This window comes from Maylandia zebra, linkage group LG10 (genome assembly GCF_041146795.1).
Source record: "Maylandia zebra isolate NMK-2024a linkage group LG10, Mzebra_GT3a, whole genome shotgun sequence".
NCBI classification, from domain to species: domain Eukaryota; kingdom Metazoa; phylum Chordata; class Actinopteri; order Cichliformes; family Cichlidae; genus Maylandia; species Maylandia zebra.
In genome coordinates, this window is record NC_135176.1 from 10,153,454 (window position 1) to 10,166,092 (window position 12,639).

Sequence of the window (12,639 nt, forward strand, 5' to 3'; positions counted from 1 at the left end):
ATTGGTTAACCTGTGGTCACACATATTTCCCACCTGTTTTTGATTTGTGTGTTGGAGGTGGTGTTTCTTTGTTGTTATTGTTAGCCTCAGGTAGTTTTGAATGGCTACCTTTGATGTTGCCATGTTTAAGGCAAACCCTTCGCTTGTCCAGCTGGACGCCTGTAGGAAGAGGGATTTGCATGAGGTGGCAGCAATTTATGGCATTTGTGTCTCCATAGCTCTGCGTAAGGCTGAGCTGAAAGCTGCTCTTATGTCTGGATTGGTGGAGAAAGGGATGGTGGCCTTGCCGGTGTCTGCCAGTCCACCTGAGCATGGTGTAGCGTCTCAGCCTGTTCCGCAGGTGCCAGCTCAAGCTGTAGCTCCATCAGTGTTTACGCCTGTTGCTCAGGGGTTGCCTGAGGACAAGTAGATGACACTGCCTCACTTCGAACCTCTCTCCATTGAATCATCAGTAGGCTCTAAGCAGGATGCTAGGCTCTGTGTACGCCTGGCTCGTCTTAAGTTGGAAAAGGAGGATCGTGAAAGGGAGTTCCAGTTAAAGGAGTTGTAACTTAGGCGTTTAGAGGCAGAGCTTGCAAGGGCCAGGGAGGTTGAATTGAAGGAGGTGGAGGTGGAGACAGCTGTCAAGTTGCAACAGTTGGAACTCCAGCCGGCTTCCCTTCCTCCAACTGCCTCCATTCGGTAGGCAGATGTAGGGAAAAGCAGTCGTCTGGTTCCGGTGTTCCGCGACAGTTACTTCGAGTCATTTGAGCGTATAGCCACAGCCTTGCACTGGCCACGGGATTCGTGGGGCATTTTGTTACAATGTAAGCTGGTAGGTGAAGCTCAGGAAGTTTGTTCCTTATTGTCCGCTGAGGACAGTCTGAATTATGACAAGCTAAAAAGTGCCATTCTTCTAGCTTATGAGCTAGTCCCAGAAGCTTATAGGCAGCGTTTCCGGGGATTAAAAAGGGGACAAGGTCAATCCTACTGAGACTTCGCGAGGAAGAAAAGTGTGCTTTTTGATCGGTGGTGTCCAGTGTTAAGAAATCAGTTTCACCCCGGTTCTTTTTTTTTTTTTTTTTTTTTTTTTTTTTTCCCTCAGGCATCCAGAGACGGCACCGGAACTCAGTAGTCATTTCACAAAACCTTTATTCATCTTCATCTAAGCATGCATCTTCTAGAAGGGAAGACGTGCAAGGCCGGTGTCCCTCTGCAGACCTTCACTGCTTTGTCTGTGAAACAGTTTTGTAGAAGTGACCCCATCATAAAACCCCCCAGTGTGTGCTGGAAACTCTGTCTGTGTGTGTCTGCACGAGCATGTGAGTGCCTGTGTGTGCGCATACCCGTGTGTCTATGTGAGTGCACGTGAGTGACTGTGCATGTAGGTGTGGGTGCGTCATAACAGTCAAAGCACTGTGTGTCTCTGTGTACGTGACTTCCTGGGGGTCATAAAAGTAATCTCACCCAAGCTACACACAATTCCTCTACACAACATAGAAAACAGAGTTAACATATTACAAACACTGAGACCCCCACTCTGCATCCACTGGGCCATTGGCCTCTTGCTGTCTTACATTTACAGATCATGTGGAGAATCTCCTGCAAACCTACTTCTAAGTGTATAACACTTAAGAGTTTTATTAAAGGTATAAGCATCAGCAACCCCCAACTGTAGCTTCCTGTCTCCTTTTATGGCAGGCAGACCCCCAGTATCCATAAATTCATTTCTCTCTAAACAATTACACACTCTCAGGCCTACAACTAAGCCAAACTAAAACACAGACAAACAAATCCTTCCCTATTCCTCTGATCTAAACAAATTTAACACATATTACACTAATTATTTTCTTGTACTCACACCAGCAAAGCTACAGACCTGGCGTCGATGCGTGAATTAATGCTGATAGAGGAATTTAAGAACTGCGTCTCCGAGCGCATCGCAGTACACCTTAGCGGACAAAGGGTTTCCTCATTACAGCAGGCTGCAACACTGGCTGATGAGTTTGCCCTCATCCATAAAACCAGTGTCATTAAGCATTACCGACGCGATGCCTCAGTGAAGGTTAGCAATGTGCCAGCTGTGCCGTACCCAAAGAGCGAGGTACCTGTGTCCCGTCCCAAGGTGAAAAGAAAGTTTTTCTTCTGTTTCAGGTCTGGCCATTTGATAGCAAATTGTGAGGCCTACAAACAGAAACAGTTGGTCTCGAGAGCTAGGAGTGTGCCAGCTAGCAAAGCTGATACAGGCGTGATTTCAAGAGCCAAAACAAAGCTCTGTTTCTTCTGCCACAAACCTGGCCACCTGGTTGCTAACTGTTTGAAAGCCCACTCAAAGCAAAAAGGCTCTGCTTTGAAAGGAGTCAATCGTGGTTCACAAACGGACAAAGTTGCCAGTCCGAGACGACAGTTGGAGCATAATTGCTCAGTGGTGTCTTTTGGTCACTGTCAGAGGTCGACTAATTCTGAGCTGCCACCTGTTGACCATCTTCCAGATGACCTACAGTGTGACAGATTGTGTGTGACACAACCATTCCAACCTGCACCTCTGGCTAGCCAGCATGCCTGTTGCCATGAGCTAGCGAAGAAGCGTCTTTGTGTTTCAGAAAGGCCTTCTAGCTATTCGCTGGGTTCTCCATATGTGATGGCTCAAAAAAAATCTGGCTGTCACTTGGGACACTATGTTGAGGGACTTGAGCCAACCCGATTCAGTGTTTTCAACCCATCAAAAAGGTCTTGGCAGATTTGGCAGGGTATGCCTAACCATTATTATGGTGCACGGTAGGTGATAGATTTAAGATTTGTGTAGGACATCCTGTGGCAAACCACTGGTTTGTATTTATGGGAGGGGGTGTTACGGCCCTAGCTGGGCCTCCTAAAATTGCCCTTGTGTGGGTGTGGTGTTTTCTCTCCGCCTCTTCCTCTCTTGCTCCACCCCTCTGTCTCTCTCTTGCTCTTCTCTCTCCCCAGGACACAGCTGCTGTTCATTGGCCTCATTTACCACCTGGGCCCAGTTAGCAATCACCTCTCCTAGGTCATATAAGCTGGGGATGAACTGGATATGAGAGAGTGTTTTTTCCTCTGGTGTTCCCACATTGTGTGTCGAAGGTGTCGGGAGAGATCCTATAGTGTGGAGTTGTGGAAGCAGTTTGCAGTGTAGCTGCTTCACATGAGTAGTGTGGGCTTGTGGGCCTCGGCAGCAGTAAAGCTAGCTGCTGCTAGTGACAGGGTGAGCTTGTGGGCCCCTGGAAGTGCCTCCTTGTGGTGTGGAGTTTGTTTGGTTGTTGTGTTCTTTGTTGTTGCAACCTTTTTCTTTTTCTAGTGTTATTGGTAAAACAGCGTTGCCGGCTCCTTATGTTAATTTTATCTATAATAAAAACTATTTTATTTACTAAGCACCTCTGTCTGTTCTCCTTTCATTCTGTTCTGGACCCATTTGTTACCAGTCCACACATACCCCTAGACCTTCATCGTGGGGACGTAACAAGTATGAAAACTGTGTGAATCATATGCCATGACATTTGCAAGTCCTCAGAGTTGAAGCTCTTTGGGTCATGTTAATTAGCTTTTTTTTTTCTCTTCTTACCCATCTGTATTCATTTAGCTCAACTATTCAAACTGTGGGGGAAAATCAGAAAAAAAGATTTTTGGTGAAGAAATTGCCCATCTATCAACTTCTTGGCATTTATATTATGAGTACAGTTCTGCGCAAAATTTGAGTTAATCTTTCTTCATGGTGATCAGATTCTTACAGTACTTTTCTGCATTCCTAATTTCATCAATTTTGACAAGATCCCAGCATCGAGCCCAAAACATGACAAAGCCGTCATCATGTTTTACATGTGGCTGTAGAGAGTCACTGTTGGGTCTCCACACGTGAAATTTCAGGTTTGTATCAATCATTCCGTAAGACCTGTTGCCACAGATTTTCAGTCCAGTTCTTCTGTAACTTGGCACACCTGAGACTGCTATCCCCGTTTCACTTCCCTGAGTGATGAAGCATCAACTAAACAGTTAGATGCATCGCTCATGTCCTGTGTCAGGCCTTTGTTGGATTTCTTTTTCTACTTTTTACTTTCAAATAGTGTCGATGTGCAGGAGATTATTTTTCTAGACCTGCCACTTATTTTGTCCTTCACTTTATGTCTTTAAGGACACACTGCACACCATACCACAATATGCCAAGTTTTTGGCTAAAGCTCTTTAGGGATTACCTTGTGATGCAAAAATATTGTTTTATGCCTTTCAAACTGTGTTATCTTTGGTATTTCTCATAGATTGACTCAGAAAAGGGAAACAAGTGATGTGATTTTTTGACGGGCTACTAGTAAACTGCTTAAAGAGACAATTTAAAATTGGTTCTTTAAATTGGTTCAAGGTTCATCCTTTGAGTTATGCGTCCTAATTCAATCATTCTTGAATGACTGATAGATCAGTGTTGAGTGGCTTAACAAATAAAAAAATACTTTTTAATACTTTATTATTGTAGTGTCTTTCCATTACAGTATAAAACACCTTGTTGTTGCTGTGATTTGGCATTACATAAATAAAATTGACAACAATACAAGAAAGGCTGGCTACTTGGAAGTAAACTGTAAAGAAATAAGGAAGAGCTCGAGACTTTTTCACACTGCTGACACCTACAGACAGATTTTCAGTGACAGAAGAACATAATAGGTTTGATGGGATCGTAAAATTAAAGGTTTATGTAAAGAAAACATCTTAAATGACTGTAGTATGCATGGGGAAATAAATGAAGGACTATAGTGTTGAGACGTATTTCAAAATGACCGTAATTCCTAACAGTCAATGCGCGTTTACACTTTTCCAACACAAACAATGGAGCTAGCTTTAAGACGCTCTGTGCAGCGGTCCTGTAGGTGGCGGTGTGGGCTGATTTTTTCGCTCCGTGCCTCATTGAGAAAAGAAGAAGAGCGGGAGCGCTGTAGCACGTTAGTTAGTGGCTGCTGGTACCATTTGGTTATTCTTCTACAGCATATAAGGAGTTTGTCAGCGTCCTCGTCTCAAACATGAACGGGCTAGATGAACCAATGGCGCCACAAACGTTCCTTTACGGTGAGAGCACAACTTTGTTTTATGTGTGACTTGAGGTTGTTTTATATTCTGTGTTCTCGTGTTTTTTGGCATTAGCAACAGAAAAAATGACACGTAGCATGCTTAGCTACACGTGCCTTGTTCCAGACGAAGACAGTGGACCTGTTTGCATTTAAAACATTTAAAATGTCTTGTGGTGTTGGTTGTTATGAGTCGTGGCAGGAGGTTGAATGAGTCTTGCTGAGCTGCTGTGCTTCAGACCACTCTGCCACACACGTGCTTGGTTATCAACATGGCGGCCCCAGTGATTTATTAACGGAGTTGATATCTGATCAGTTTCTTTAAACAAAGAGTTAGCGCTGCTGTTCTACTGAAGCACCTGCTTTTTTTTTTTTTTTTTTTTTTTTTAGATGAACTGTCCATTTGAAGCTCTTGGAGCTGACAGTTTTCTGCTGGCCGGGGAAATTGGTCTCAACGTGGCTTCAAACACACGCGGACCGCGTTGACCTCCCCACCGCTCCTCCTGCGACTGCATTTTAAGCCACCCCAGATCTTAAAGAGTGTTTCTATTCTTCATCTGTCGTTCTGCTCCCCTTACTAACTAAAATTTAACCTCTTCTTTTAGGGTGGATACTTCAGACATCGTTTAAACAGCAGATACGGTCACAGTGTACTGTTTTAATGTTGCAAATTCTGAGGTGGTTCTAAAAGAGCAAGAGCTAAATATCTTTTTCACACACAGAAACTAAGCCAAATCGTTCTAATTTGATAATAGACTGTCTCCAGTTTGGTGATGGTTATCCAAAGCTCTGCAATTGGCTTTTAACCAAGGTTAATTGAAATGTCATACCTGTAGAGGATGCATATTGGAATATTAACATGGCACGTGTCTTTTGCTAGGTGTTTCAGAACTTTAGCATAAGTTTTGATGACGTGATTTTCACTTCTTCCCCTTCTTCATTTGAGGGGAATTCCTGCTGTTGCCATGTGGCAATGTTCACCCCTTGTTCTGTAGGGCTCCCTCTTGTGTGCACCTTATATTTAGCGCTTTACACCTAAGTGATTGGTTCTACTCATTTTCTACTTTTGTATTCTTTTAAAATTAATTTTATTTTAATCTCTTCATCAGGGTGTGTGCTGGAAGCTGGAAAGGAAGTGGTCTTCAATCCTGACGACGATGACTTGGAGCATCAGTTGGATCTGAGGATGGTGCGTGTCTTTCATGCAGTTTGTTCATCCCTGTATACTTGAAGCTGTTACGACACAGTGTACGAAATGTCATTGTGTCCCACACACTGAGCACATTGCTTGTGGTTGTGTGAGAAGGATGCAGCCAAGTGGTACAGTGAATACCAAATCGTTGGTTAACATTTTCAGTTTGAAATTTTCCACCACCAAAACATCAAATGTTCTGTTGTGTCTTTAGGTGTGTGTGGACCCCAGCACAAAAGATGAACTTCATATGGTGGAGGTAGAAGGGCAGGACGCAGAGGGTCAGAAGGTCAAGGCAGTTCTGGTTTCACTTAAGCCCTCTACCTTGCCAAGTGTAAGTAAACGTTCTGCTTGAAAACACACCTTGGCGACCAAATAATTTTATGCTTTATTCTTCCTTAGCCTCACTGAGGGGCTTCTGTGCTGCCTCAGGAAAAACCGCTGTATAGTTTTGCAGCAGCTGGCTTATTTGTGTGTTTTGCTGCAGGCATGTCTTGGCGGCTACACAATCACGCCCCCAGCAGTTTTTCGCCTGAAGGCAGGTTCTGGTCCGATCCATATCAGTGGACAGCACCTTGTCAGTGAGTATTCATAATTCGGAGAATGTGGCAAAAACCCTCACACAATCAAGACTCCTCATAGCACAGCAGACGGAGTAGTTTTTTTTTTTTTTTTATTATTATTATAAATTCCTTGTAAATTGCCCCCGCAGTGATGGATGCAGATCAGTCTTTTGATGAAGACGATGAGGATGACGATGAAGAGGAGGAGGATGTCATAACATCAAAGAAAAGGCCTGCCACTTCCCCTGCTGCAAAGTCTCAGGTTTGTTTGTTTTTGTTTTGTTTTTTTAAATTGGTTTTAGTATAAAGTGTAAACTTGTCACTGTAAAACGCATGACTGACTTTTAATCTCATACACAGAAAAAGATGAAAATGGAGGTGGAGGAGGAAGATGATGATGAGGAAGATGACGATGAGGACGATGAAGATGAGGAGGATGAGTGAGTGTCTGACCACACAAATGCTGTGAAGTCTTTAAGTTGCAGTCCTCATGCAAACAGATGGTAGCTTTACATCTTTCCTCCTCCTGCCTCTTGGAGAGCCGATGACTGTAGGCGATCAGTTGTTAAAGATGGCCAGCTCTGGGCAAAGCGTTATTTCATATTTGCGTCACTGCATTGCTGGTAAAAGAACATACCTCTGCTCATCTTGCTGCCAGCATGTGTAGCAGGCTTTTGTTGAAAATGACCCTTTTTTTTTTTTCTTTTTTTTTCCCCAACCAACTCAAATTGTGAAAATAAAATTCATAGCAAAGGTCAGATGGCTTTTGAACACTTGTTCTGTCATGTTTTATAAGAGCTCATTTGTTACTTGCTAATAGCGTGGAAATAATGCTTAATGGAGGTTGCTTCCTAACATGATAAAAGCAAAACTTGTAGGAAACCATCTAAAAACTGGTTATATTTGTAGCCATGACAGTGTGCATAGTAGTTACTGTTATTTTGAAACTAGGGAAAAAGTTTTCTGGTCCATGTCAGACTTTTCAAAACCAAACCATGTTCATGCTACAGAGGCCCTTCGTAAGGCTGTGTGATATGACCAAAATCTCATATCCCGATATAAGACATTTATCGTCCTGACAACAATATCACAAAAATTCTACTTTTTCTGTAAATTCTGTGATTCTCGGGCAACTTGACTTGCAAGAAATGTTTTCAGCTGGGTGTCATATACCTGGAGTTGAGTGTTAGATAAGTTGGAATGGCCACAATTTTCTTGAGTATTTATTACACATTGTGCTACAGGGAAAAGCCTGTTCTAAGGTTTGTTTGTTTTTTAGCAACTGACAGCTTTTTAGCTTCTCGGCCGTAAACACTGCATACTATTTCACGGGATTCTGTTTATTTTGAAAAATCTCAACAGGATATTCACCTTCATTGTGAAAGGTTTATGTGGGGGGGGGGGGGGGGGAACAAGCGGATGTTGGAGCAATCGTGGTTGCTAACAACAACGCATAAAAGCAGTCGCTTGTCCGTCCATAGTGTGGTTATTTTAATGTAAGAGAATATATAGAAGTTTTCATATCATCATCCGATATCGTTATATCGAACAGCCCACTCCCTCACTCCTCCCTCCAGTAAATGGCTACAGTGCCTTATGACTTGTGTTCATCTTTAAGTTGCATTTCTCTACTGGGATGGTGAGGACAACAGTTTGGAGCACTGTTGCTTTTAATTAAGCTTTGACCTTGCTGCAGGCAAGAGGTCAATTTGAGGGGAAAAAAAAAGTTGAACTGCTATTGCTTTAATCTTTCTCATTTCTTCAGGGATGATGATGAGGCTGATGATGACGAGGACAACGAGGAGAGCATGGAAGAAGAATCTCCCGTTAAGGCAAGCAGATATCCTTATCGCGGAGTTTTAAATTGAAGCTTAATTTACACATGCTCACTCTGCAACTGACAGCTGCCCATTTGTTACAGGCCAAGGCAGCTCCAGCCAAATCTATACCATCCAAACAGACGCCATCCAAACCCAAAGCACCTGCACAGAATGGCAAGAGTTCAAAACCGAACACTCCAGCCAAAAACCAGGTAACAATCGTTTACATGAGCAAGAATGGCGAGCAAAGGCAAATATATTAAAAAAATTAAATTCAACACTTCTAATGTCTAGACTTTAATTTATTTGTATTTATTTTTTTGCCCAATGTAGGAAAAGACACCTAAAGGAAAAGGTGACAAGTCTCCCAAAACCCCACCAACTCCTAAAGGACCTTTGAGTGTGCCAGAGATCAAAGCCAAGATGATGGAGGCAGTGAAAAAGGTTTGTTCTTGGATGTCCTTTGAATCTGTTTGGCATGATTAAAATTGCAAATTGATTACATTTGTTTATATTTTTCCTAATAGGGAGTAACGTTACCTAAAGCCCAGCCCAAGTTTGAGAACTTTGTGAAACATGGTCACAAGGTCACAGAGCCCAAGGTATACAACAAATTTCTATTGCCTGCTATTATAACATTTTTACTTTCTTAGATTATTGTGAAAATGTAGCTACTGGCCGTAATTTGATTTAAATGGAGGCGGTGTACTGGCATTTATTTGTCATGCCGCTAGGGGGCATCAAAGTCCAAATATTCCAATCATAAGTAAGGAGGAAGTTGTGTTGCAGTAAATGAGAGACAATGTTGCATGAACCTGCTCTGTTTTTGACAACAATTTAAGTCAGCTGTTTATATATGGGGTTTTTTCTCCTCAGGTCATTGCAGAGCTGTGGAAGTGGAGGCAGGCATTGAAGGAATAACAGACGTTGCAGTTTTATCTATTTTTATAACTTGTTTATGCCCTTAGCACCTCTTAAACCCTCTGAAGCCAAACTGAGTGCCTCACACTTGTCCTTAAATCGCTCTTTACGTATAGGCCACTTCAATTTGCCCTCCTGGATGAAGAGATTGGAGAGGTAGTGAGGGGCGGTAGCTGTGCAGTACTGGTGCATAGTCCACCTCCATCACCCTTTTGTAAGAGCACAGGGCTTAGGTTTTTTTGTTGGTGGGGGTTTTGTTTTTGGTTTTTTTTTTTTTTAATAAATCCTTGCATTGTTTTAAACTTATAATTTCTGGCACCAGATAGTGGAGAATGTTATGTTGTTTCTTCATCTTTTTTTTTTTTTTTTTTTTTTTTTTTTTTTCTCTCCCCACTTTAGTAAGTTTGATATACTCTTATTAAGAAACAGTTAAAACACACCTATTACACAATTTAAAAACAAATACACGCTTCACCAGGGATCTAATACTGAAAATACTCTGAAGTTTGTTTGGTTTAGTATAATTAAGAACAGGAACACGTGTCACTCTTTCTAGAACATTGTCGTTTCTTTATTATAATTTTAGATTTGTTGCATCATAATCCTGTGACAGCGATTTCTCTCCCTTCAAAATGTGTTGGAGATGTATTTTTACCGTCCAAGGGGAAAACGATTCAGCCAATCTGTTTGGGCAACGAACCTAGAAGTGGAGTAATAACACATTTCAGCTCTGTGAAACCGTTTGCTCTGTGTTGCCATGCCTACTGACAGCCCAGCGGCCAAAGGTTACATGCTCAGTAACTGTATGTGTGAGTTAATTTGCAAATGAATTGTTTAATGTTTCATAGAAATTTCTACTGGTATCAAGTTTGAAGATGCAGTTTGACCAACTGTGGTTATTCTGTTCTCAGTGCATGAGGCCTGTTAAAACACAAGACCATTCCATGCTGTCAAGTTTTTACGACTTTTCAACAGACTGTCCCTCAATTGATAAAATAAAATAATAAATGTGTATCTTTGTTATTGTTTGTTTAAAATTAGGTTTCTGAGTTATTACAACATTCCTCTTGGTGTTTCATTGACAGAAGCGATGAGACTGGCAAACAACAAAATCAAGGGTTTCCATGTGACCTTTGAACACACAACTTTTTATAGGCGTTTTGTCATCTGACAAAGGAACCATTTTACAGAAATGCAGATGGGCTATAAAGTTCTCTTTGTAATGCTGTTAAATGCCAAGGCCACTTTAGTGTACACTGGCCACGTTTCTAAGCAAGATCCTTTTGATTTTGTTTGATCAAACCACTATAAAGAACCCCTCCGGTGTCAGCACATTTTACTCAAATATTCAGATGTGCTGCAGCAACCTGCAAATGGCTTACCATGTGAATGATTGTGCCGCTTGAAAGGGAACCTTCACCCCCACATTAAGTGTACATATTTTACTGGTTATTTAGATTCTTCGTATAAGCTGCCTGTTATGGGAGATGTTAAGCATCTGCCTTCCCTTGATTATAATGGAAATAATTGGTACAGGATGTGGTGTTTTGTTTTGTTTTTTTTAAGGAAAAACTGCAGTTTCATGCAGTAAGTACTTCTTTGCTGAACCACACCTGCCAACTCACACTGCAGAGGGAAGTGTGACAATGGGCTTGTGGTCATGCTTTAAACACTGATGGCTTCCCTCTCTTCTGGTGTGTGGATGTAGTTTAGTAGAAGTACAGTTAATGTTGTTTTATAACAAGGTTTATAGATTTATTTTTTTTTACATTTTGAGTCCCACAAGGTTGATCCTGATGTATTAAAGAAAGGGTACACATGCCTATGCCCAAACAATGCAGGTGGATAAATAGCTCTGTGAGGTGAACTGTTCCTATAACACGAGAAGCCTCGTGCAAGAGACCCTGTTTATTTAATAAGTATTCTGTATCAATGTGGCTTTCTATTACGTGTATAGTAAAAGTCCCTTCAATTCAGCGAGGTACGTTTCTGATTAGCAGTGCTATCTGGCTGATTAGAGTAGGGGAGGTATGGTGTTCAGAATTTAGACAAATGTTTTTCAACTTTAAAAACAAAATGGATTCCACATGAACGCCACTGTTATATATGACAATAAACCAAAAGCAATTGAATTGAATCTTACAGGACAAGACAATAGATGTGTTTCTTTTTTTGAGGGTGAGGGACACTGGCAGAGAGGCGTTAAAGGTTTGACCCTTTTAAGAAAAACCAGTATAAGTAGGTTATGAGCAAGACACTACAGCCTCATAAACGGCGAGGAGGATATAGATATAGATATCTATATAGATAGCTATATATAGAGAGATATATATAGAGAGATACACACCACTAGGTGGCATTAAAGGCATAGCAAAGCAGCCAGCTAAATGATGTGTGAAGGAAGGAAGATGGCTTTCCTTTAGAAGGAGAACTGTGTGGCCTTCATGATTTCAGCCTCAATAAGAAATTTATCTGCAATTGGAGTCTGATATGTCTGCACTGCAATACTCCATATTTTCATTGTCTTCATTTTGAGATGGCGCAAATCTAAAAGCCAGAAATTCTTTCCATTTTTAAATGCACAACACAAATTTACAAATAAAAAACAAAACAAAAAAAAAATCTTTTTTAAAAACTGAAAATTTATTGTATGCAACAGATATTGTGACAAAACAAAAAACAACAGTAATCAAGACAGAAAGTCAAAGACAAGGTCACAACATTTCTCAGCAAAACACTAGAAATTTAGAAAAATCCGTATTTGTAGTTCCAAATTCACTCCTGCAAATGATTAAAAAAAAACAAAACAAACTATAATGGTTTGTGGTTGTATGATTTGTGTGTTTACACAGGGGAAACAAAATATTGGTAGCACAGAGCTTCTCATCTTGGATGGCAGGTTAAATATTATGCATTCAGTCCTCACACATGTTTTTTTGTTTTGGGGGGGGGGCGGGATTTGTTGCCCAATTGTTGACATAGCTGGCAACTTGACCCACTATGCTCCCTCATGTGTTATGGCACTCTGATGGCAGCAGCAAGATAACACAGCCACATGCCAGAATTTAGTTGTTTTTTTTTTTTTTTTGGGG

General features: G+C 41.3%; 1 protein-coding gene across 1 annotated transcript; it reads left to right on the forward strand.

Moving 5' to 3' along the window:
* The first annotated feature begins 4,868 nt into the window (after nucleotides 1-4,868).
* npm1a (nucleophosmin 1a) lies at nucleotides 4,869-10,559 on the forward strand. The gene is made up of 11 exons (XM_014408607.3): nucleotides 4,869-5,052; nucleotides 6,161-6,240; nucleotides 6,458-6,577; nucleotides 6,731-6,824; nucleotides 6,956-7,068; nucleotides 7,167-7,246; nucleotides 8,572-8,638; nucleotides 8,728-8,838; nucleotides 8,960-9,070; nucleotides 9,154-9,228; nucleotides 9,503-10,559. Exons 1-11 carry the CDS (start codon nucleotides 5,007-5,009, stop codon nucleotides 9,545-9,547), a joined length of 942 nt encoding a protein of 313 aa, XP_014264093.1. The 5' UTR covers nucleotides 4,869-5,006; the 3' UTR covers nucleotides 9,548-10,559.
* The last annotated feature ends 2,080 nt before the right edge of the window (nucleotides 10,560-12,639 follow it).

Bases quoted from the DNA above. Each gene is read 5' to 3' on its own strand.
- npm1a (XM_014408607.3), top strand. From the start codon at position 5,007: ATGAACGGGCTAGATGAACCAATGGCGCCACAAACGTTCCTTTACG. The intron at 7,069-7,166 runs GTTTGTTTGTTT...TCTCATACACAG, and splicing joins CCCCTGCTGCAAAGTCTCAG to AAAAAGATGAAAATGGAGGT. The intron at 8,839-8,959 runs GTAACAATCGTT...TGCCCAATGTAG, and splicing joins ACACTCCAGCCAAAAACCAG to GAAAAGACACCTAAAGGAAA.